At 49.9% G+C, this 22,721-nt stretch overlaps 3 protein-coding genes across 6 annotated transcripts; 2 read left to right on the top strand and 1 right to left on the bottom strand.

Annotated features, from left to right (window-relative positions):
- Positions 1-120: 120 nt before the first annotated feature.
- MRPL51 (mitochondrial ribosomal protein L51) lies at positions 121-940 on the top strand. Its single transcript, XM_075108511.1, has 2 exons — positions 121-499; positions 669-940. The coding sequence occupies exons 1-2, from the start codon at positions 241-243 to the stop codon at positions 863-865; spliced, it is 456 nt and encodes a 151-aa protein (XP_074964612.1). The 5' UTR covers positions 121-240; the 3' UTR covers positions 866-940.
- Positions 941-3,341: 2,401 nt separating this feature from the next.
- Positions 3,342-8,115, top strand: VAMP1 (vesicle associated membrane protein 1). Its single transcript, XM_075108462.1, has 4 exons — positions 3,342-3,398; positions 4,077-4,206; positions 5,006-5,164; positions 5,404-8,115. Coding segments are annotated over exons 1-4 (375 nt in total). The 5' UTR covers positions 3,342-3,396; the 3' UTR covers positions 5,488-8,115.
- A 2,210-nt stretch (positions 8,116-10,325) lies between these two features.
- Positions 10,326-21,400, bottom strand: SCNN1A (sodium channel epithelial 1 subunit alpha). Of its 4 annotated transcripts, XM_075108133.1 has the most exons (14): positions 20,850-20,965; positions 20,164-20,537; positions 19,509-19,764; positions 18,436-18,623; positions 17,528-17,628; positions 16,671-16,834; positions 16,235-16,333; positions 15,947-16,064; positions 15,616-15,694; positions 15,446-15,485; positions 15,241-15,298; positions 15,058-15,113; positions 14,432-14,507; positions 10,326-14,204 (listed from the first exon to the last, which is right to left on the bottom strand). In XM_075108133.1, exons 1-13 carry the CDS (start codon positions 20,865-20,867, stop codon positions 14,475-14,477), a joined length of 1,584 nt encoding a protein of 527 aa, XP_074964234.1. In that variant the 5' UTR covers positions 20,868-20,965; the 3' UTR covers positions 10,326-14,204; positions 14,432-14,474. The 4 variants fall into 4 exon arrangements, with proteins under 4 accessions (XP_074964234.1, XP_074964217.1, XP_074964223.1 ...); XM_075108116.1 differs by lacking the exons at positions 15,446-15,485; positions 20,850-20,965 and adding an exon at positions 21,164-21,400; XM_075108122.1 differs by lacking the exons at positions 15,446-15,485; positions 20,850-20,965 and adding an exon at positions 21,021-21,175.
- Between the last annotated feature and the right edge of the window lie 1,321 nt (positions 21,401-22,721).

The raw sequence follows: 22,721 nt of genomic DNA, 5'->3' as shown, positions 1-22,721 counted from the left end.
CGGCCTATCAGTGCCCAGCAGCGCAGCCACGTGCTAGCACCTTCCCCAATCACCGGCTCCCCTTTTCTCTTCGACCGTTAGCGCGACGTCACCCCCCTCATCCTTCCGCTTCCCGACGGCTACAGCGACCGGAAGGGGCGGGCCGGGGCCACGGGGCGGGCGGCAGGACGGAACCGCTCCTCCTCCGCCGGTGGTGGTGGTGGCGGCGGCGGCGGCGACAGAGCCCGCAGGGTCACCCCAATGGCAGCGCTGGTGTGGGCGGCGGGGCGAGCCCTGCTGGACCGGGCCGTGCCCCTGCTCCGGGCCGAGCGGAGCATTACCGGAGGAGGCGGATGGCGCATGGCGCCCGTGCGGCCCGGCCTCCCCGTGCCCCTCTCCTCGCCCCTGGCAGGGCTCACCCGGCCCATCCGCATCAAGGAGCCCCCGAAGCCCAAGCAGGTGGATCGGTGGACGGAAAAACGGGCCTTGTTCGGGGTCTACGACAACGTGGGGATCCTGGGTAAGGCCCCCCCCCCCCCCGCCGCCCCAGGGTGGGAGAGTGGACCTACCTGCGGGCGAGCGGCCCCTCCAGCAGCCAGAGGGTGTAGGGGCGTGGGATTGGGGACGGCCGCCCTGGGAACAGCCTCCTCCAGGACCTGGCTTCATCCTCTCTGCCCTCCTGTTTCCAGGTGGCTTCCAGATCCACCCGAAGAACCTCATCATGGGGCCCAAGTGGCTGCGAGGCTGGCGGGGGAACGAGCTGCAGAGGTGCATCCGCAAGAAGCGGATGGTAGGAGATCGGATGTTTGTAGAGGACTACCACAAACTCAACAAGAGGATCCGGTACTTGTACAGGCGCTTCAATCGTACTGGGAAGCACCGCTAGGAGCCACGGTGTGGGTTTGGCGCGTGGAGCGTGGTTTTATGGCATTGCTGTCAGAATAAAGCTGGCTTTCACACAGTTGGGTTCCCAGTGCTTTCTGCCATCTTTGCTGTGGACTTCTGGCTGAGACCCAGGGTCCCACTGCTGCTGCAGGCCTGAGCTTCTCTGTGACAGTTCTGCTCCCTCAGTTACTTCTGACGTACTTCTCAAAGACGTCAGTTCCCGCCTGCACCCTTGAACTTGGCCTGAGAGTCCTCTACTTTTTGGCTAGGCTTCTAGCATCCTTTCGGGCTCTGTGAGCCCCAGGTTCTCAAATCCTACTTGACAATTTCAGTACACTCCATCTGAGGTTTTTCCTTGTATCCAAATTTTCAAAGTTAGTGGTAAAAGTGCCTGCCAATACCTCTCACTGCTTGCCCCCTTGCCCTCCATTTATCTGTGATTAATATTAAGTGTGAATGATCCAAATGTTAGCTGAAATGCATTGAAACCTGTAGAACAGGATTTGTCTGTGTTTCACATTGATGATGACTTAACCCCATCCTAGTGACACTTATTGACCAAGCAGCCTTTGGTTCGCAATTTAGTCAGATTTTGCAAAAGTAGTTCAAGCACTTGGCTGTTTTAAAAAAGCTCCACTTTCCAGTTTTCCATAACTGTTACTGGTTCCTTTAGGGGAGAAGTTATGGTGAGTCAAAGCTGGCATCCCTCTAGTCTAGCATCACAGAGACCATTACATATTTCAGAAAAATCTGTACAGTGAGCAGGCATGTACCTATCTCTTCTCCCTTAGTTGTTAATTCAGCTGACTTTGTGTATCCTGTTACAGAGCAAGGCTACTCTGTCTTTAAAAGCACTTGGTTGGAAGTGGCAGGGAATGAAAACAACTTCCTTTAGGTCTAATCCTTAGAAAGGTGAAGCCAAAGTCTCTGTTAAAGCAGCTGAAGTCCATGTTCTCAGGAGCAGGGTGGCAAACACCTCTTGCCAAAAGGTGTTGTAGAATCAGGAAACATGCACAGATTCAAGTGGAGACTCAGCAAGCACCTGGAGGAGAGCAGCGGGGGGTTATTATATACGTAAACCACAGGTGTAGCAAATACTTGGCTGAAAGTATGTCAGAAACTGGAAAAGCATCAGAGAGAAGTATCTTGCACCTTTTGTCAGCTCTTGGTCCCTAAGCACTAACTTGGCAAGGGCTCTGTGGGCCAGTAGTTCCACAAGCTCCATCTTGTTACTGCAATGGTTATTGGAACAGTCCTCAAACTGCAGCAGGAAGGTTGCCAAGCTACAGAACCTTCTTTCAAGACTTATCCCTTCACAGCTTGTCTGAAGGCACAGCTTAAAAACCTTCAGTTCTGCTGAATCTAATGCTAGGATGCTCCTTAACCCTCAGTAGTCCTATCTGCGAATCATCCGGCTTTAGTCAGGACACTGTATTTAGTCTTCACCTTCCTTGCAGCCACAGTGTTTTGGCTCTCAAGTTGTAATTTAGAATGTATCTTGCATATCTACTCACCTATCAGGTCTGACACTAAAAGCTATTATGAACGGCCTGCAACACCTCATGAAAGGAAACTGAAATTCAGTGTAGGGGTGAACCAGCCACTGCTGCCCTACTCACCGTGCCACATGCTGTGCGGAGGGACTTCTCACTCCGGTACGCTTCTGCCTCCTTTTTCGTTCCCAATTGAACAGTCCTCCCTTCTGATCCGGCAGGCTTCTCAAAAATCTTTAGAGGGGGGAAAAAATCCCCGAACATGCAGCTGTTCCTGGGGCTGCTGCTGGAGCCTGGTTCCCTGCAGGGTGCAGTGGGCCCTCGAGCACAGCCGCTCCGGGGGCTCGGTCGGGCTCCCTGCTCTGCAGTGGAAGTGTGCCAGCAATGCCATATCTTAATTGCAATGACGGCGGCGTAACCGTAGCCAACAAAACCCGCACTACGGGGATGGGAGCTTGTGGGGACGCTCCACTGCCCCCGCCTGCAACAGCGCCAGTGCGGGCCGCCCTCGGAGGGGACAACCGGGCCGGGCCGGTGACCGCCCTTGGGCCCTGCGTGACCCAAACGGAGCGCGGCGGCAGCGCCTTGCTCGGGGCCGGTGGGGAGAGGAGCGGGGCGACCCCGAGCCTAGGGTGGACGGCGGGAAGCGCCCCCCGCCCCCCTGCTCGTCGCTCCCCCCGCAGGGACGGGGCACCGCCCGCCTCGCGCACGCCGAGCGGCAGGGGCGGGGCTCTGCTCCCATTGGAGAGCGAGACACGGCGGGGCGGGGCTTGTCCCCATGGTAGACCGGAGCGGGGGAGGGGGGGCGGAGCTCGGCTAAATCTCTGTCTTCACTGGGCGCCTCGCTCTGGCACGGCCGGGGAGCACTGATTGGCTGCGGAAGAACAAAGTGGTTTGAAAACACTTCTGATTGGATGTTGACTCTAGGAGGGGCGGGGTCTCGTCGCCTATAAGTTGGGGGTCCCGGCAGTGGCCGTGGGCGGCTGTTGGTGCGCGTCTGGCTGTTTGGGGGGGGTTCATTTTCTGCTTCGGTTCGGCGATGTGAGTGTCCGCCCGACTGCAGGCGGGCTGCGGCGGGCGCGGCGTGGGGGTGGGTGGGAAGGGGTCAGCGCGGGGCCCGGGTCGCGGCCGCGGCGGCGGGGCCGAGTGGCGCATTGCAGCAGCCGCCGGCAGGGCTGCCCGCACCGCCCCCTCGCGCCTCGGGCGGGCCTGCCGTGGGGGGGGCGTGGGTGGGTGTGCGTGCGTGAGCCGAGCCGTTCCATGCCCCACCAGTGGTGCGCGGAACCCCGGGAGCTACCGTCTCCTTCTCTCCCCGTGCCGGGGCGCCGCCGCCGCCCCGTCGGGACGGCCCTGTTCCACTTACTCCATCCCCGCGGTGCTTGTGGCATGCTGCTGCGGGCCGCTTCCCGGTCACCTCCGCGCGGCTGCCGCCCCTCTGCCCCGTCCCTGGGAGGCTGCCGTGCCCGCAAGCCCCCCGACCCGGGGCTGGCCCTCTCCGCTGCTCCCCTGTGCCCGGCCTTGCTCCGGGCTCTCCCCCGAGCTCGCCTGCTCCCGGTCCGGGGGGTCCTGGGAGGACGCGGGTTCTCGGGGATGCTGCTGGCTCTGCCCCAGCCGGGGTCGCGGGGTTTGGGTGGATTTTTGGGGTGGGCGGTTGGGGAGGGTCCTCTCTCTTCAGCGGCTGACTGGGTTTTCTCTTGGTCTCTGCGAGCGTTTCCTTAGGTCTGACCCAGCTCAGCAGCCTGCTCCAGGGGCCCCAGAAGGGGCAGCCCCTGGTGGGGGCCCCCCCGGGCCAGCCCCCAATCTGAGCAGTAACCTTCGGCTGCAGCACACGCAGGCCCAAGTGGAGGAGGTTAGTAGTTCTGTCAGCCGTGCTGGCTGCCCCTGGGCTTTTGTGATGCTTTGCAGCAGCAACGTTCCTGACCAGCGTCTGTTGCTGAGGGGGTGGATGCTCTTGTCATGCCAATACCAGAAATGCATTAATAATTAATATTTCAGGTAGGATGGTAGATCCATAAAGAGGTTGGTGGAGAGATTAAATTGCTTTATGTTTAAAAACTGCTTAAGTGCAGATGTGACTTCTAAGGAGCAGGCGTGTTAGATTTTTGGTATCTTGTATTGTGCATCTGTTATGGAAATAAAGCTATGCAGCATCTAGAACACGTCTTAATCCCTGCCTGCTGCTTCAAGGGAACAGTGCGTGTGCAGGCTGAGTGTGCGATGTGTGGGGAACCTTGCCTGACTTTCCAGGGTCAGTGCTTGTAGCGCGGCTGCTGACATGCAGTAATGCCTTTATGCCTCACCGGGGCAGCAACATGTAGCTCTAAATTATCTTTGCAGTTACCGGGGAGAGAGCTTATAATTGCTCTCATGAGCGGGGTGGCTTAGGCTTGCTGGATTTGAGAGCTTTCAAAACCGGCTGAGGACCTAGTTTAAGTGTACTCGAACTGATACTTTAACAGGGGGTCTAGGATTTTTTTCCCCCCATGTCAAAGCAGGCAATGACTTGAAAGCTGTTTCATATCCTGACCTTTTTTCTTTATTTAGGCCTTTCACTTGTTAGTGGCTTAGTGTTAGTTATTGGCTGAGTTACTGGTCTTACTTTTTCAACTCTCTTTACCAATACATCTGCTGCATTCTTCCTTCTGCAGGTGGTTGATATATTCCGTGTAAATGTAGACAAGGTGCTGGAACGAGACCAGAAACTGTCAGAGCTAGATGACCGGGCAGATGCACTTCAGATTGGTGCCTCACAATTTGAAAGTAGTGCAGCGAAACTCAAAAGGAAGTACTGGTGGAAGAACTGCAAGGTGAGTTTTCTAGTGCCATGATCTCCTTCATTAGGAGGAAATTGGGCTAGTCTTTTCCTGCAGGGCTTTGAGAGGGTAGTTGAGTAACTAGTTCAAAAGCTTAGGATTCAATTGTGGAAGGACTCTGAGGCCTTGGCTCTCCTACCTTCAGGGTCTGGCTTATGTTCCCTGGCTGTCAGGGAAGATGTGAATTTGTCAATCTGTTCTGAGTATTACTCTTTGACAATCTCTCTCTCCAGATGATGATCATGATGGGAGTGATTTGTGCCATTGTGGTGGTGGTGATTGTAAGTAAGTACCGAAAAGCCCAGGATCAAAGGTGAAGAAGCACCAACTCTAGAGTACTTTAAACTCTTCCTTTTTGGTTTGAGATCTGGAGGGTCTTGGTTGCATAAGCGTTAACTTCAGTTCTTGGGGAAGGGAGGTGGAGGTGCTGGAATTCCCTTGCTTATTGTGAAGATGGTGTGCTTTACATAGTAATGGAAGGAGCTGGGGGTGGCCATCTTTGTACAAATGGGAAATTCTGTCTGGCAGGTCAGGTAAAATCTGTAAGTATGCAGGGCATTTACCCTGGAGTGGGTGGGTGGCAAGTCCCTTCCCTGGTGGGGGATTTGTAGGTCTCGGGGGACCTTTGGTGTAACTTGCCCTTTTGTTCTTTCCTTTTTTTTCCTATTGCTTTGTCTCCAGTCTACTTTTTTACTTGAATGTAGCTCCTTTGGTCTGCAACCTACTGTCCCCTGTCACCTTGCCTGTCTCTTCTTGCCCCTGAATCTTTCCTTCCCTTCCTTTCCACCTAGCTTCTTCATTGATTTCTTTATTGGTTTTAATTTATCTTCTGTCTAAGACTCTGAAGTGCTCTACTGAACATGGCTAGACTCTTCAACAGCTGCTGCAGCTTTAGGGAGAGTCATCTGAGTTTAGAGGAAAAGGAAGTAGAGGAGTGGGTAGCTATTGCTCCTCTTCTGCAGGGAATTTTTGTGGTTTATTTCTGGTTATGAACTTGTCAAATAGTGCCTGTGTGGACTCTAGCAAAATAAGAAGCCTTAATATAGTGCCTTTGGGGATGAAGGACTTCAGCATGTGAGATTCTTTAGCATTCTGCCTAAAAAGAGCAGCAGCATGGCTTAAGCTTTTCATTGAGCTTCTGAAATAAAGGCTTGCTTGTGTTGGTCACTGACTGTGAGCCATCTGACTGAGCTGGATGTAGTCATCTAGATTTCTCTAGCCATGGAGAGATAAGCACTTAAAGAAATTATTTTGCCTGCCCTTATTTGCAGATGACCTGCTGTCCGAATGTGGCTATTTCAGTTATTATAAAGGAGAGCTTACATGATTACCTCAGTTAAGTGCAACAGACTAAACACAGTTAAGTGAAAGGAGTTTTTTTACTATCTAAAAGGCATGTGTAGGAGTAAAATCTCCACCCAGAAGTAACAAAAGAACAACCGTAAGGAGTCTGGTGGGGGTGTCAAATATTCCTTTCATCTATGCAGACACAAGCCAGGATGCTGTGGCTTTCTACTGTCTTGTAGCTTTCTGGAAGACTTTGGGGTAGTGGCAGAGTGTGAGTGAGTGTTTTGTGTTACTGGGTTGAATGTCAAAGGAAATCCAATGCGTAGCAGATGGAGTGGAAGTGGATGTATTCCAGATGGGACTGAATGAGCAATACAGCTTTCTGATTATGAACACCTGCTCTGTTTCTGCTACCGCAAAACCCCAACTTTCAGCAGGAGTTAGAAAATACTTGGAATGGTTAGCTAGGGAAATGCTGCTCTCGGCATGGGTATTGCAAAGTGACAACAGATATCCTGATTTGGCAGCTTAGATCTCCATAGATCTTGCCTATCAAACTGAAATCCTCCTACTTGCTGGGGGTTCTCTTGAGTTTAGACCAAAGATGGTCTCTGCTGGAAGTAAACTTGCAGCATGGAAAGCTGGGGATTTCTGTAAGCAATCTCCATGTTCTCCTCCTTCAAAAATAACAAGAGCCCTGAACTGCTTGAACGTGTTGTCAAACCTGGGGTTAAATGAGCTGCCCTGTTCCTCAGTTTCTGCAGAGTCTTCTGAGGAATGTGTATCTTGTCTTTTTTTTAATAAGCTGAGCTGTAGCCTGTAATCTAGACTGGAAAGGGGGCATTCCTTTAATTTAGAAAGCTCTGTCTCAGTTCTAGAACATACTGGGATCTGGCTTATGATGCCAGGAGTTGGGGGGGAACATCACTGGAGTTACCAGATGGGAGTGAAGTACAAAAGATGGGAGGAGCAGATATTTTTTGTTTCACTGGCTGTGCTGGGGAAGCCCCTTTCTTCCTCACAGGGCATCTGGGAAGGGGCTAGGTTTTGCATGCTCACTTCCATGCCCTAGCATTTCATTTGCGCTGAGTTCATCTCCCTGCAATTTCATCCCTCTCCACCTTGGGTGAGGGCAGAGATGAAGATCTGGAGTGAAGCAGCCCTCGTCCCCTAAGCACTTCCCTAATTCCCTGTGGAACTGAGATGTGATGGACGGTCAGAAGTGCATCTACTGAAGAGGAGCCAGGGCCTGCTTGTACTACTTACTGCTATCATTTTAGGGTGTGGGCATACAAGCTTAAGGCCCCCAGACCAGCAATTCTCTTGAACTCTTCTAAACAAGCCTTTCGTACCCATTCTTCCTGTTCTTCTGGGGGCTGTGGTCCCCCTAGACTGTCTCTTCCATTTCTTTCTCTTAGATGTTGTGTGTTGCCTCTTCTGTTCCTTTTTTCCTCCTTTGTCTCTATGCATGGGGAAAAAAAAATCACCAAGGCCCTCAGAGTAAAAGCAAGGGACTCTGCTGTCCACAGCATTACAGCCACTCACGCATGTGCAGTTTATTTCCTTCCTCTATAAACACAACTGTAATCTCCTCTGGCATGTTATAGTAATCAGCTCATGTACTTTAAATGGTCTCTAAGAAACACAATTCACCACCTTACTGAGTCTGTCTGGTCTGTCAGTGGATGGGGAGGGATTGGGATACCAAACTCTTTGGAACTCTCTTTTTATCACTTCCATACTATGCACACACCTGAAGTTCTGGCCTTCAAAGCAGTGGGTGGTCTTCCATTGCAGTGATGGTAGTCCCAGTTGCACTGGGACTATGTGCTGGACTGATTCTGTGCTAAGTCTGTAACAAGGCGATTGGACCAGCAGCTCCAGAGGAAGAGGCTGCCCAATCTAACTTTATTTTTACCCACCAAATATCCAGCCACTGTGTAATACGTGGGGAGGTAGTCCCTTGAATGGGGAGGGTGTGTTGCTGGTAGCTCTAGTTCCTTGGGCTGTGCTGTCTTTGGGTGTCAATAACCTATCCTCAGGTCCTTAAACCCAGAAAACAATTCTGCATTGGTGTTGGGACATGTGTTCATGCTCCAAATGACATCCAAGAGTAGGATGCTGTTCACAGCATATCTTGGAGCATGGCTGGAATAAAGGTAAGTGCCCTCCTTGTTTTGCTTCACTGTATACTTGAAACTCATTAAAAAGAAATGATGGAGCTTTGTTCAGTGCAGACTTACTTTGAAATGAGGTACTTGTAACAGCAGGGGCAGATATAAGGGCACAAACTTCAGGCTGTAAAAGTACTCCCTGTGGCTTGTGGTTCCCTTACAACTGATCTTTGTCCAGTCTTAAACATCACCAAAATCATACCAGAGAAATGTGTGGTCAATGGAATTTGGAGCAGTGCAGCTGGGCTAATTATTCCAAAGCTTAAAGCCTTCCTGGGGAAAGGAGGGTGTCTGGACTGGCTGGTGGATTAAAGGAGCATGTACAGTCTAAACTTCAGCAGAGATCAGGCTGGCACAACCTGAATGAACTAGTCGTGCTACAATTCCTGCCAAGTTGTGTGTTGTCTTCCTATTGGTTATCAGCCTCATTCATGCAGGCGGTAGGAAACACTTTTCCTTAGAACAGTTGTGTAGTCAACAGTCTGGAAACACAGTGTCTTTAAGTCCCTAGCCAAATCTAGGGACTTGAGTGCTCATGCTCCAAAGCTGGCCAGCTGCTCTGGTAGCACAGAGCTGGGGCTGAACATGCTGCTGAAAGTTGCCCCAGGGTTGTGCCCAACTCGTGAGTCATGCAAGTTTGCAAAAAGAGTTGCATGTCTAACCATAAATCCTCCAGTAGGTGTTTAAAGTACCATATGCTACTGGGAACTCACCTTCTGAGGTGCCATCCTTCAAAGCATCAGCACCTCTGCTGCTCCTGCAGAGTCTGTTATCCTGGACAAAATGTGGTTCTAAATGTGCACTAAAAGTAAGGCCAAGGCTTTGGCAGAGTAGTTCTTGATAAGCCTAACTAGAAATTCAAGCTCTACCTTTAAGCATGCAGCTCCCTTATCAACTGCTTCATCCTGACGCCTTCAGATTTGGTGGGGGAAAAGCCTCAACTGTACTGCTCTTAAATGGATATATCTTAAAACTTTGTATTTCTAGATGTCCTAGGCCTTGCTCTGGCTTTTCCTGAGGTTTCCAAGTAGGCTGTGTGCCCTTATCAATGTGTGTGGGGATTGTTTTCTTGTCTTGGCTGGAGAGTAACCTGATGATGGCTGGGAAGACAAAAGATTTTCCTTCAGAGTAGGAATGCAGCATAACAAATAAGTGATGGAGGTCCCTGCTCTGACACATCCACTGGGGCTGCAAGCCTTAACTTGGTGAAGAGGGGCAATAATGGGGAATTACAGAGGTTTTATCTTTGTTCTGATCACTAAGCAAATAATTACTCTGAGAGATATAACAGGTAAGGATATAGGTTTTACAAAATAGGCAGCTCTGCTCTGTCTGTTGGATACTGGAGTTCAACCCAGTGTTTCTTCTAGGTTACCTACAATGCTTCCTCTTAGAAGAAGTAACTGGGTCCCTTCACAAAACTTCCAGTTTACAGGCCAAAATAAAGTTGCACTTCAGCCTCCATACTTCTGATAATCTTTGACCTATTTTTTGCCAGTTATTCAGAACACCCTTATTTGCTTCCTAGATTTCCAATATGAACAGCCCCATAACATCCTTTCCTTCAGTGCATAGACACAGTAAATGATTCTTGCAGAGGCCAAAATTACTCTTCACGTTCTCTCCTGCCAGGCTTCTTTTCCAAAAGCCCTTGTACTATTTTTAAAATAAATTTGCCATAATCTCCAGATATTGAGCTTTTCTAGTTTATTGCCTTTAAGCATGTACTTGGAAGCAGAAGGCACTTTCCTCTTGTGCGCTCACAAGACCCCTTTAAATATTGTACATTGGTAAGTATAAAGAACTGAAACACTGAACACAGCCATCCCCCTGGTGTATTCCTGATCTCTGTGGTTCCCTTCTGTCTTTTTACCAGCAGTACTGCTGCCCTTTTCATTTCTGGATGTAGCACATCTCCACCCCTTATGTTTTTTTGAACCTGTCCCAAAAGCCTAGTAATCCTTTCTTCAAATTCCTTCTAAGTTTTATCTCAATCTGTGCAGACAAACGTTTCACCTATCTGTCCACCTTCTCCAAGTATTCCAACAAGCAGAGTTTAGTTCTTCTAAATGTACTGCTTATTTTCTGAAGTGGTATTTCTTGTTTTCTATCTTCTCTGGACACTTCGGCTGTACTCCCATGCATGTCCTCTATTACCTTAATCCTTACGGAAAACAATAGTTTTGGTATCTGTCAAATTGTGACTGTCACAATTTAAGGAACAAGTTTTCAGGAAATAGCAGGGTGTGCTTGCCCATGGCACTCCGTCCTTGTGTTCCCTGCTTTCTCAACTGTCCTGTGCATGATCGATCTTCTCCTGTACTTCCCTCCCCCCTTCAAGCACTTTTATTCCTACTTCTCTGCCACCTCCTGCATGACTGATGCTCCCAGCCCCAAAAGACACAACTTCTTCGGTGTCCTATGACCTACAGGAGCTCCTTGGACGTTTTTTACATCCTCCAAATAACTGCACTATGCTTCTAACATGCTTATGACTACTGAGCATTTACATCCACTCAACTTTCTCCTCTTGTGTGAATTCACCTGAGCTCAGACCTTTAATTTGCCTTTTGCTGTCTGATGAATCCCTCTAAATGCATACTTTCTTCCCTTTTCCGTAGTATTTCACATTCACAGTGAAACAGCCAATTTTCTGCACTTGGACCAGCACCAGTGGACTTGCCTCTTGTTTTCAGCCAGACTGAGCTCACTATATATCTGTTGAGCTGATAATTTGTAGTCTTGTCAGCCTACAAGAAGAGTAGGGATGTTCCCGGAAGGATGACCTGATTTCTCCCAAGATGTCAATTTTTGTACTGATCCTTGGGACAGGGAGGGCTAATCTAGTTACTGGCCTGTCTAACAGTTTCATGTTTGTACAACTTTTAAATGTGGATCTACAGCTACCCAAAATGGGGCCGTTACTTTGAGTTCGTTAGTCAAAGCCCATTTTTTGGTATTTTAACAATTTTACAGGAGAGAGAGATAATGTGGTGCAAGCTTTCCCTAGGGAATACATCACCTTCTGCAGCTGTATTTCTTTATGATGTTGAAGACAATGTTTCAAGTAGTTATGTCTCTGGTTAATCTTCCTTTAATTACCCACTTAACTATGTGTGATGCAGTGGGTCACATCGATTTTATGGTTATCACAAGGTACTGCATAATGCAAAGAATCATTCCTTACTCTTCAGATATTCCAGAAAGATAATGTTCAACATATGAATCACTGTATGTTTATGATAGAGGCTGCCTCACATGTTGCACCTGCTCTTTCTCCTTTCTTGACTTGGAGGTGGGGTTTTGTGAAACAAATAGCTTTGTGTTCAGTGTCAGGTTTTTACTTCATTTAAAATCTCCCATAAACACAGAAAGTGGATTTTTTTTCATGTTTGTAGAAGTCCTAAATTTTTTTTTCCATGGGGTCCTCCCACGGGCAATACATGTTCCCACATATCTAAGTGCCCATGGTTTCAGGGCTCTTCCTCCTGCTGGGCTGCTCCCCTTGCTGAAGGACACCCCCTGAATCGCTCACTTCTATTTCCAGCAGAGAGACATCAGCTCCTTTTTCAAACAAGGGGCATCAGCTGAGCATTGGGATAAAGTTTGAAAACCATACATATTTGTGTAATAAAAGAATATAGTGTTCATGTCTGTGAGGAGAAAGAAAATCACGCTGCTGGGGAATGAAAAGTGCAATTAGGTAATCAAGACGAGTACAACAGGCATGTGTTCGACGTCTCAAAGGGAAGAATTAGGCAACAGTGTATATACTGCAGTAAAATCCTCCAGCTTCCCCGGGCGGTGCCTCTGCCTTAATTTTTTAAATATCTGCAGTTTTTCTTTTCTTATGATTAACTAGTTTTTAAATTCAAAAGAGGCTGTTTGCAGTGTGATTGGGTACATGACACCACAGTTCTTAGCCTAAACTATATGCTTAAATTCAGGTATCTGTTTGTGTCCATCAGGTGGATAATTCTGTTTAAGGGCATCACCTTTGCTCTCTTGATACCACATAAAGTGCTGTGTAAACACCATTGCAGCAAAAACCTGAGTCTTTGTGAAAAATAGTAGGGCAAGCTTACTGCAAGAAATAAGATGTGTGCTCCTATGCAAAGATCCCCAAATTAGTTCCTGGGAAGAGGACCATATTTGTCCTGGCCTTGATTGTCTATGTGGTCCATTCCAATAGGCTAAAGCTTTCCCTGAAAGGATCTTAGATTAAAGCCTGCAGCACTTCTGTGCTTCACAATCCTCCTCAGCAGAGCCTCTGCGGGTGAACCAGAGAAGGGATGAGTGGAGCAGAGCAGGCACTGCATGACCTGCGCTATTCTGATCCTCTTTTGCAGGATCTCATGTCAGCAGAGGTACTGTTTGGGATGGTTCTGAGGGTGTGCATAGCCACTTTGTTTCCATAGCTCCTATATAGAGATCAATTTATTCCAAATGCCCTGGCAAATGGTCAAATGGCTGAACAAGCATGTGTGGGGTATATCACGAGGAAGGAGACTGCTATTCAGCTAAGATCTGCTGGTGCTACATAGGCAGCTTAAAAAGGGAGACCTTATTCTGCCATGGATGTTTTGTCCTGACCTGAGAGTGACAGCAGGTGTCAACCACCTCTCCAGAGTACCGTGCATAATATAGACTGAGATTATGACAGTGGCTGTTATCTCTCAGGGCTATACAAGTAGACTCTCCTTGGGGGGAGGAGAGGGTGGGTGCCTTGGTCTTGGAATCAGATCTGGACATTAGGAAAAAACCAAGCAGTTTCCAACATTGATGAAAGCTTAACAAAGCTCAGTCTGTTAAGACACTTGTACCCTAGCTGAGGCTCCATTCCTGTCCCTTGTCATACCACAGAGGAGGCCGGTAACGCCTGCCAAACCTCTTTAATTAATGACAGACCAGAACTGTGGTAGCATCCTTGTTGCAGGGAAAAGAAAGCATGCATGTACGTGTAGGTGTGCACATGCAAGGAGTGTAAGGAAACCAAGTGGACATTTTCCCCATACATACACTAGATCAACTCTCATCCCTGGTGATTCCCAGAACAATAATATTTTATGAGACTGAAGGATTCTCCTACAACAGTGAAAGCAATGAACCCAGGCCAACCACAGTGCTGTCTTCTGCTATGGTCCAAGTAGAGCACCCCAGAAAGAAGGAAACGCATGTCCTACAGAGAAAGTGTGCAGCCTCTGCTCCAGTTGCCACCCATATGAACCGTGGAGTAAGCCACTGCCTCACTCATGTCCCACCTCACCATCCCTGCTTGGCCCACGTGGTTCCAGGCTGTTGTAGGATGGCAGCATGGTCACTACAGCCTCAACAGTGAAGCGGTGTGGAGCACTGAGACCTGGTGCCTCGTCTTGGAACACGGTGTTATCGTGACTGTTTGGAGGGGGTCCCGGTGGAGAGAGCTGCTGCCGGGACCGGAACCAGCGTAAGGCCAAGATAAAGGTGATGGCGATGAAATCCAGAATCAGCTCTGCAAGCTCCATCACTGACAGGACAGAGGATCCAAACCAGAGACTCCACTGGTTCCCAAGCTGGGACAGCAGAGTCACTACCTGCAAGAGACAGAGAAAGGGCAGTGAGGACAGCCCTCATTCAAACCTTTTGCCTCCCTGCATGCTCCCACTAGCAGTGTCCCTGTGGCGCTGGGGGGTTCCTCCCACCCTGCCACAGGAAAAGAGACTCAATAGCCAGCCGTGTTGCTGGAATAAATGCCTGTCAATATGGAGGGACATCATGGGGGAATGGGTGGCTAGAGAGGACACGGCAGTAAAGTGTGTACCGTGAAGGCTGGAGACTCCCCATTAGTCTTGTAGTTCCACTCCTCAAAAAAGATATTCACTTTGGCCACTCCATTCCTGTAAATGAAAGATGGGGCTCAGTAACCCAAATCCACAACCCCTGCATTTCTTCGCCATGGTTAATTGTCTTCTCTATCCCCCTCTGCCCCCTATCCTCCTCACACATACACCACCCAAAGGCTTTTCCCTATCTCTGCAATTCCCTCATTCTGCACAAAATACAGTCTTTGGTACTTACAGTGCAATTCTGAGACTACACTGTGAAACCCAATGTTTGTGGCATCCTACCTTGGCTAAGTACAAGCTTCTCATGACACTGCTTACCACTCTTCCACTAGCCCTTACTGTGCCTCCAGGCCACAGAGCCGCTGTGTGGGGCTTACTATTTTCATACTAGCAGCTGACCCATTTCAGACTCTTGGGTTCCCAGTCCTTGTTGAAGTCTCAGTTTATCTCTACTCTGACTCAAATCCACTGGCCTTGTCCACAGATTCCATGCATAATATCTTCCCATCAGTGATTTAATCTTAACTCTGACCCCCCCGACACACATGCTCCACTGGGATGGTTTCTGGTTTGGATGTAACCTCTGTTTAGGGGCTCTCACCTCTTGGATGTGATATTGTATTTGTTCTGTTGTGAAAGCATGTAAAAAACCCAGTCCTGAAATGGAAGTGCAATAAATTGTGTTATATGATCACAGTCACCTCCTGTAGGTTTAGTACCAGTTGAGGAAGCAATAAATGGGAGGTCAGAACAGTGCTGGGGAGCCAGGAAACCCTCTCCTTACCTCTGAGACAGCAGAAGGCCAGCGGGAATATCCAGCTGACAGCTGGTATTCTGTCATTCTGAAAGACAAGAGGCTATGTTAGCTTTAGAAGGTCTAGGAGCCACAAGGCCAGGCCTCTCAATCCCTGGTACAACTGGAAACTCCCCACAATGCTGAAGTTCTGCCCACTTCCCACCAAGCTCCCACAGAGTCCTCAGGAGCTCACCCCCAAGCTGACATCGATGCTCCTCAGCCATTTCAGCTTCCTAATGGGAGAAATACCATTTTAGGTTGCAGCTCAGCTATTGACTCAAGCTTTTTCCCTGGTCAGTGCATGCTTTCCAACACTCTAGGAATAGAGAGTTCCCAGTCTACATGACCAACAAACAAACTTACTTGCAAGGTTTCCGACATTTGTGGAAACAGCCCAACACATCAGCTTTGAATTCAGCCAGGAGTTTGTAATAGCAGTAGCCTGAGCAGCAGAGAAAGTAAATCCAGGTAAGCTCACAGTATCTGTATACAAAAGGTGATGTGTGACAGCGACGGGAATCCAGAGGTTTCCTTCAACAAGCTGAGAGCGACTAACCATCCAAAGACAGGAGTGTCTTTTGGATGTCCCACACCAGGAAGCTCACTGAAGACAATGAGGAGATGTACTGGGACATGAGGTGGACCAAATAGGTTCAGGTGAGCATGAGCGTTGTTATTCCTCCTATCCACTTACCCCAGGCTACATGCTTTGTGTAGTCACAGTACTCTGCTCCAGCAGGTAAGGGGTAGAAGTAATATGCACAGCCACAGCGCTCTACCATGTTGAGCTGAAAGCAGGAGCGAATGCAGACCTAGGGGGTGTATGAGGTGGAAAAAACTGAACAAGGGAACCAACCCCACTGCAGCCTCTATCACACCATACTATTAACAGACCCCATGGACAAGCATGGCTGTTAGGGGACTGAAGCATTTCAGGAAAACAGGGAAACAAGCTGGCACAGGACCAGTGATGATGAGTTACCTGTTCGGTGTAGCGGGATGAGTACAGATTTTGCACTGGCACATCACTGCCGTCCTCTGTGCAATCACTGTAACTGCCCCCAAGACGCACAGTCATCTCCTAGAATATCAAACAATTACACAGAACAGCTGGCACTTTGCTGTTCTCTTCCTACACTTCCATGCCACACACTGCTTGTCCATCAGCATCTGCTCTTCATGTCTTCCTCGGGATGCCAGCTCCCCCTGCTTTCCTCCATTTCATTGCTCACTGATAAATTTCAGCCAAATGCTTCTAGTCCAGTAAGCTGCTCTTCTTCCTGTCCGTTCAACCCATGTGATTAATCCCCTCCCTTAAACACACACTGGGTTCATGACAACCCATCTGTATCTATCCACCAAGTTAAACCTCCCCCATAACCTCACACCCACAGCTCTTACTCCTACTGCTTCCTCACCTTTCTCATGCTGATGGAGGTCTCAATACCTGGACGCACATTGAAACCTCCATCATCCATAAAGGCTGGCTCATTCTGATCATGGACCATGACCCTGGCTCCTGTCACCGTGGACAACAGAGGGATGAAATCGTTCTGTTCGGTGCGCACTACCAGAGAGAGACCTGAGGGAACGTCAGAGAGCCAGGGAGGTCATGGCTGGTCATCGTGTGGGAGAGGAGAGAGAGCAGAACAGTTAGAAGTAAGTCCATAAGAGATAAAGGAAGAGAAACATCAACCAGGGCTGCACCAAAGCTGGGCAGCAATGGAGGATGGCTGGAGGGACGCCAGAGACTAAGCTGGAGGCTCCAGGAGAGGCCAGAGAAAACCGTATTTCTTCACCGTGCCTTAGAAAAAGCAGAACTAGGAATTGAGAGAGGTTTCATGGAGACGCTTGGAGCCAGCCAGATGGAAGGAAAACCTAATGATTTGGCCTAGACAGGTTTCAGGGGATTTGGGAACACAAACAGGTCAGTTCCTGGAAACAGGAAAACAGGGAAGGAGGAGGTAAAGACGAGGCTCTCAGGAACACAGCACTACAGCTCAACAGGGGACTTCAGGAAGGGCCAGCACTGGTCCAGAGGGAGCAACGAACATCAGGATCAGGCACTGACAGGAAAGGTCAGTGGGGCAGCAGTGAGGGACAGCCGTGTCCGTGGGACAGCCATCTCCACAGGGGTAAAAACGGAGCTTGGGCAAGACAGAGCAGGGCTGCGATCTGTCACCACCAGCGTTAAGCACAGGAGGATGCCTGTGTCTCCTGGTGAAAACGGAGCTGAGCTGTTCTCCTTACTCACCAAAGACTGCCTCTCACTCACCATTATTGATCCCAGGCAGCGAGGATGTCCACAGGCTGCTGCTGTTGTCGTTAAAGGTATAGCATTTCCCATACAAGGGATGGTGGAAGTGGGTATAATTCCTGAGAGGGGAACAGAAACATTCACATGGGGTGAGAAGGGTTGCGAGACCAAGGGGAAGGGCTTTCTGAAAGGAACCACTCTGTTTTCCACCTGCAGGGAGAGGGGCTTAGAGCAGATGGGCAGTATTTGTTATGTAAACTCACCCCAATGGGGAAAAGCAATTAAAATGTGCTGTAAAAAATGTCCTGGAGCTGGACAGGTTTTTTATACCAGGTTTTTCATACTGCTAACTCCTGAGAGCCCAAATGGGTTTTAGCAGTACTAGTATGCTGTATTATATTCCTAATATGGACAAAACTCTTAGCTCTTCCTACTCCTTTTCCTCCCTTGCTAATGGGTTTCATTCCACTGCCTCTTCAGGACTTTTTGACCAATAATGGCAGGAGAGAAGTAGGATATTATTTTACTGTCTTTTTGTAACAACTCTCTCTTCTCCTCCTCTTGTGTGTGGGCTGATATGTACCACTTTACCACTGTAGAGAGTAGAATAAAGACTTCTACGGTGTACATCTGTACCCACCTTGGGGTTTGTACCAGAATAACTATATTTCATTTGTGTGAAACCCAGGAAAAGGAGAAACTATTCTCTGAGGTGTAGAATTTCATGTCACAGAAAATGTGACCCTGGTGAGCTCAACCCACAGGAAAAACTCAAGAAATGTCATTTGAGACAATGGGAACTGAACAAGGAACGATCCCACCTTGGGAAAGTGGTTCTCTAATGTGGGTTTCTTGATTCCGCTCGGATGCAGACACAAAATACGGGTGTTTCCAGGAAGACTTGGTGGGATGTTTCCACCACTTACGCCTTGTCACATGTTGCTTCATTGAAGCGGCAAGCATAGATGAAATTCTCAAAGTCAGACTCATCCAGGGCTTTCACATCAGGCATCTGCGCCAGGATATTGATATAGTGAAAGCTGTACCATTCCCGCACGGCATCCACCCCTGAAGAGTACGCCTGATGGAAACAGTCCTTGTTGTTTTCACTGCACTGTTAAGAAGAGAAGGAGAAAACCAGCCATGTCAGAGAAGTCTTGTCCAGGAGGCAAGGCTGTGGCTGTGGATTAGCTGTGCTCCCTCAGCATGGGCAGAAGATGAAGCTGAGGGAGTGGAAGAGATTCGCCAGGCTCGTGCTCGGCCAAAAGGGAATCAGGAGGATGGGGAAAAGCAAAACTAGGGCAGCTCCTCGGTGGAAGGGAAACACCAGGTGAATGAGCACAGCTGAGTAAAACCCAGGATGCAGCAAGTCACAGTGAGGTGTGCAGGGTGATCTACAGCACATAAATTCTATGTGGTATAAAACCAGAAGCTTTAAGTTCTTGTGTAGGGAGCCCTTCCTTCAGGGTGTGTCCAGAAAAATGTTTCTGATCCTGTGGGAAATCCAGTTAACTAGCAAGCGATTAACTTCAGTCTTTCAGTGCCTTTTTGAATGCAAACACAGATACCCTAGGGCAAAAAAGCTGCTACCTAGGAGCAAATGTGACCGTGACCACATTTCAGGTGGCCCACAGCCATCCAGTACCTTCCTCTTTGCTATTATTGGCCAGCCCTGTGGTTGATGTTAATAAATGGATCTCCAAAGGCAACTGTAAGGCTGATGTAGTCTTCAGGAAGGACAAGGTTTCCCTGCCCTACCTAGAAAAGATGGGCACTGATGTGGGCAAGTCTCCTGGGGTCCACGTGGACAGGGACAGGACTTGGGGAGCAGGACTGCATTGGGCAAAGATTCAGCTCTACCTTTATTTGCCATTAGCAAAAGCCAGCACAGCTTAATCAGACTTCTACATTGGGAAGGGCACAGCCAAGGCTCTAAGAAGACAGGAGTAGCTAGGCAGAGGCCAGAGTGGGTAGGACACAGGATATTTAGGGATCTCACCAGAACAAAGCCAATTTTCCAGTCATTTTTGTCCACTGAGGGACTGTTCTCCGGCAAGTTGACTAAGTTATCCCGCTTCTGCCTTCGCAGTGGATGGCGCTGGACATGATGGAGCAGGCTTCTTGAGCTACGCTTTTGCGTGGACAGGGTGGACCAGTCTCTTCGTGCCAGAGACATGTTGTAGTCATAGAGCTCTAGCAGCGTCTGATGCGTGATTTGGTCCAGCTCATCCAGCTTGCTGCGGATGGCGCTGTATCTATACAGGGGCAAGAGAGAGGAGCCTGCAGGTTTAGGGCTGGACGGACATGCGGCAAAGTTTGCTGGGGTGATTCAGGACATTCTTGCCACCAGCTGCAAATCCAACCCCTTGCTGGAGGCTACCAACCTTGTAGGAGAGAAGTAAATGCATCTACTTTTGCCCTTTGGCAGTTTACAGTGCAGCCTGCTAAAATACGACACCAAGTAGAGCTGCCCAAACTAATGCTATTACTGTGAATGCCCTGCAGCACCAAAGGCCTGTGAAAAGCGTGCTTTCCCCACCGGCACTCCTATTGAAGGGGACAGTCAGGGACCGTAAGGAGAACAAGAGTACATGCTTTTATCCTACGCTCACAAAAGTCAAGGCAGTGAACAGTTCTGTGAGCCTATTTCTTACCTGTATGGATTGAGGGTGCACAGCGTCACGGCTGGGAAAGTCAGCCTGTCGGAGTTAAGGTTGAGGTTGAGGTTGACAGGGTAGCTGAAGTACTCCCTGTAGAGGATCCCAAACTGCCAGTACATTAAGCCGAAGGTGAGAAAGAAGAGAACGGACCAGAAGGCTGTCTTCATCTTATTCTTTTTGGAGCACACCAGGCGGATAGCCCCGTGGATGGTTGTGTTGCTGCAGAAAAACTGGAATAGCTCCTGGTAGGAACCGTAGAATTCGATGAGACCCTCCTGCTCCTCCTCTTTCTGCTGCTGCTCCTCTTCTTGCTTACATTGCCTCATTTTCTCCCCTTCTGGCATCTTCCCTGTCTTCACAGACCCACCCTACAGCACAAACTCAGAATTAGGGGGTAGCCCTGCAAGACTGTGGCTCTGGGAAGCGCTCGCGGTGCAAAAACTGGCCCCGCATCACTGCCTTCCCAAAACCTTGGTGCTTTCACCCCCTCCTCCCTGACTGACCCCCATTCCAAGCTGCAGGTCCCCAGCCGCCCATGCCCACGCCCCCCCACCCCTCCAGGCCTCCCTCCCACAGGTGACGAGGCGGGGGGTTACCCCGCGTCCCTCCCGCTGCCCCCCCACAGCTGCGCCCCCGGCCCGGCCCGGTCCGGTCCCCTCCGCCGGGGCCGCGGGACTGACGGGAGGCGCCGTGCCCATGGCGGGCGGCGGCTGCTCGGGCCGGGCCGGGGCCGGGGCCGGTGCGCTCTCCCCGGGCGCTGCTGGCTCTCCCGCAGCCTCCCCGTCTGGGCTGGGACCGGTTCCTTTCCAGTTCGAGCCAGCACCCCGCCCGGCTCCTCCAGCCCCGCCAACCTCTCCCCGCTCGCCCCTCCTTCCTTCTCCTGCCCCTTCCCCCCGGCCCGCCGCTCCCGAAGAAGAAAAGCTTCTTTAAACTCTCAAGTGTCCGCGGCCGGGCAAAGCCGGCCGAGGGACCGGGGACGCGCCGGGGCGCTGACCTTGGCGGCGCCGGCGGGGGTCAAGGCGCGGCCGGCGAGCAGCAGCCCGCCCCCCCAACACACCGCGGTCCTCCCCGAAGGGAGCCCTGCCCCGGCCAGGTACGGCTGCGGAACGGACTGTCCCTCCTCCTCCCACCCGCCCTCCCGGCGGGGACGCGGCGTCCCAGCGAGCTGAGGCGATGCAGAGGGAAGTGCCCAAGGGCAGCGGGAGGCAGCGCCGGCCGGCCGGGACCCCCCCACCCCACCCCACCCCATCCGAACCCCAACCCCGCCACCCGTCGGGGGCGGCAGGACCCTGCCCTGCCCGCCCATGGGGTGCGCACGCCCGGGTGGTGAGGGCTCGTATGTGCCTTTAATCGCCAAATTTTGCTTTTTGAGGGCAAAGCCGAGGTAGCTGGAGAGTTTTGGGTGAGTTTGGCGTGAGTTTTGCAAGAGGGATGGGGCTGGGGCAGAGAAGGCTGGTGGCGACTCAGTGATACGCATGAGGTAGCATCGCCTTTGCTGGTTCATTAACTAAAGAAATCTTTAGTATCCAGAGCTACCTGGCATGGGAACATGTTTCACTGATCTGTGTCTGGGAAATTAAAGCCTCCTGTCATTACCCAAAGCCCTGCAGCGTTTCCTCAGACCACAGAAATGAACACCGTACCCAAACGTGACCAGGAGTCCCTCACACCCCCCTGCCATTATAAGAGTGGAACCTCCTTCCCAACCCTTTCTCTAAACAATTTTTTCTAAATTTTTTCTAACAATTTTTCTAAACAATTTTTCTAAACTACCTCTGTCTGAGGTTTTCACTTCTTTCTTTCCTTTATGAGTACCTCCTTCACGTCAGTCCTTGTTCAGTCATCTGTCACTGAATTGCAATCCTTATTGGCGTTAGCAGTGGTTTGGTTAGTGACTCAAAATACACAACCACTTTTACCTCTTCATATTGCAAAATACCATGCTTGAAAACGGCAAGCAGTATGCTTTTGAGGCTGGCAGTTAAGTGACGGTGTGCCAGGAACATCCTTGTGACAGCTGCTGGCTATGAACCTACAGACACAACTTAGAGCTTTTCTCTAGCTCTGTCCCGTGACAAAAAACAATGCAAAGCAAAAGCATTGTTTCTTCTGCAGTCCTAAACCTAATTATATCTCATGTAATTTATTTTGAACTTTCATCAAAGGTAAGTTGCAAGAAGTGGGAGGGATGGGGGGAACCAACTAATATTGTATCAAACGCCTATTACAAAGCAGCTTCTGCAGAGCATTAGAAATGCCCTTTCTGGGTCTGACCGATGGTCCATGCAGCTCCGTATCCTGTCTGGGGCAGTGCCATAGGAGATGCCATTTAGTGGAGGGATGTGAGCTAAAGAACTCACTCTTATTTGTGCCATTTGTGTGTTTTATGCACTCAGATAGACCTGGAGAATCCCTGAAGATGCACATCAGCCTTTTGAACCAGCCTTGTAGCCTATGCCTTAAACTGTGTGAGCATACACAGAGGTACTAACAATTATGTGGCATCAGCGGTTACAATTACCGGTGTAACCTATGGAGCTATAATCCAGTCA

The sequence above is a fragment of the Phalacrocorax aristotelis genome, chromosome 1, assembly GCF_949628215.1.
Source record: "Phalacrocorax aristotelis chromosome 1, bGulAri2.1, whole genome shotgun sequence".
NCBI classification, from domain to species: domain Eukaryota; kingdom Metazoa; phylum Chordata; class Aves; order Suliformes; family Phalacrocoracidae; genus Phalacrocorax; species Phalacrocorax aristotelis.
The sequence above is the reverse complement of the archived record's forward strand: the minus strand, read 5'-3'. Positions and strand labels throughout refer to the sequence as shown.

What these genes read in the sequence shown, in the direction of transcription:
- MRPL51 (XM_075108511.1), top strand. Translation starts at nt 241, where the DNA reads ATGGCAGCGCTGGTGTGGGCGGCGGGGCGAGCCCTGCTGGACCGGGCC. An exon ending in CGACAACGTGGGGATCCTGG is followed by an intron (nt 500 to 668) that starts GTAAGGCCCCCC and finishes TCCTGTTTCCAG; the next exon opens with GTGGCTTCCAGATCCACCCG.
- VAMP1 (XM_075108462.1), top strand. An exon ending in CGCAGGCCCAAGTGGAGGAG is followed by an intron (nt 4,207 to 5,005) that starts GTTAGTAGTTCT and finishes TTCCTTCTGCAG; the next exon opens with GTGGTTGATATATTCCGTGT. An exon ending in ACTGGTGGAAGAACTGCAAG is followed by an intron (nt 5,165 to 5,403) that starts GTGAGTTTTCTA and finishes CTCTCTCTCCAG; the next exon opens with ATGATGATCATGATGGGAGT.
- SCNN1A (XM_075108141.1), bottom strand. An exon ending in TGCACCCTCAATCCATACAG is followed by an intron (nt 19,765 to 20,163) that starts GTAAGAAATAGG and finishes GCCCCTGTATAG; the next exon opens with ATACAGCGCCATCCGCAGCA. An exon ending in GGAAAATTGGCTTTGTTCTG is followed by an intron (nt 18,624 to 19,508) that starts GTGAGATCCCTA and finishes TCTTCTTAACAG; the next exon opens with TGCAGTGAAAACAACAAGGA.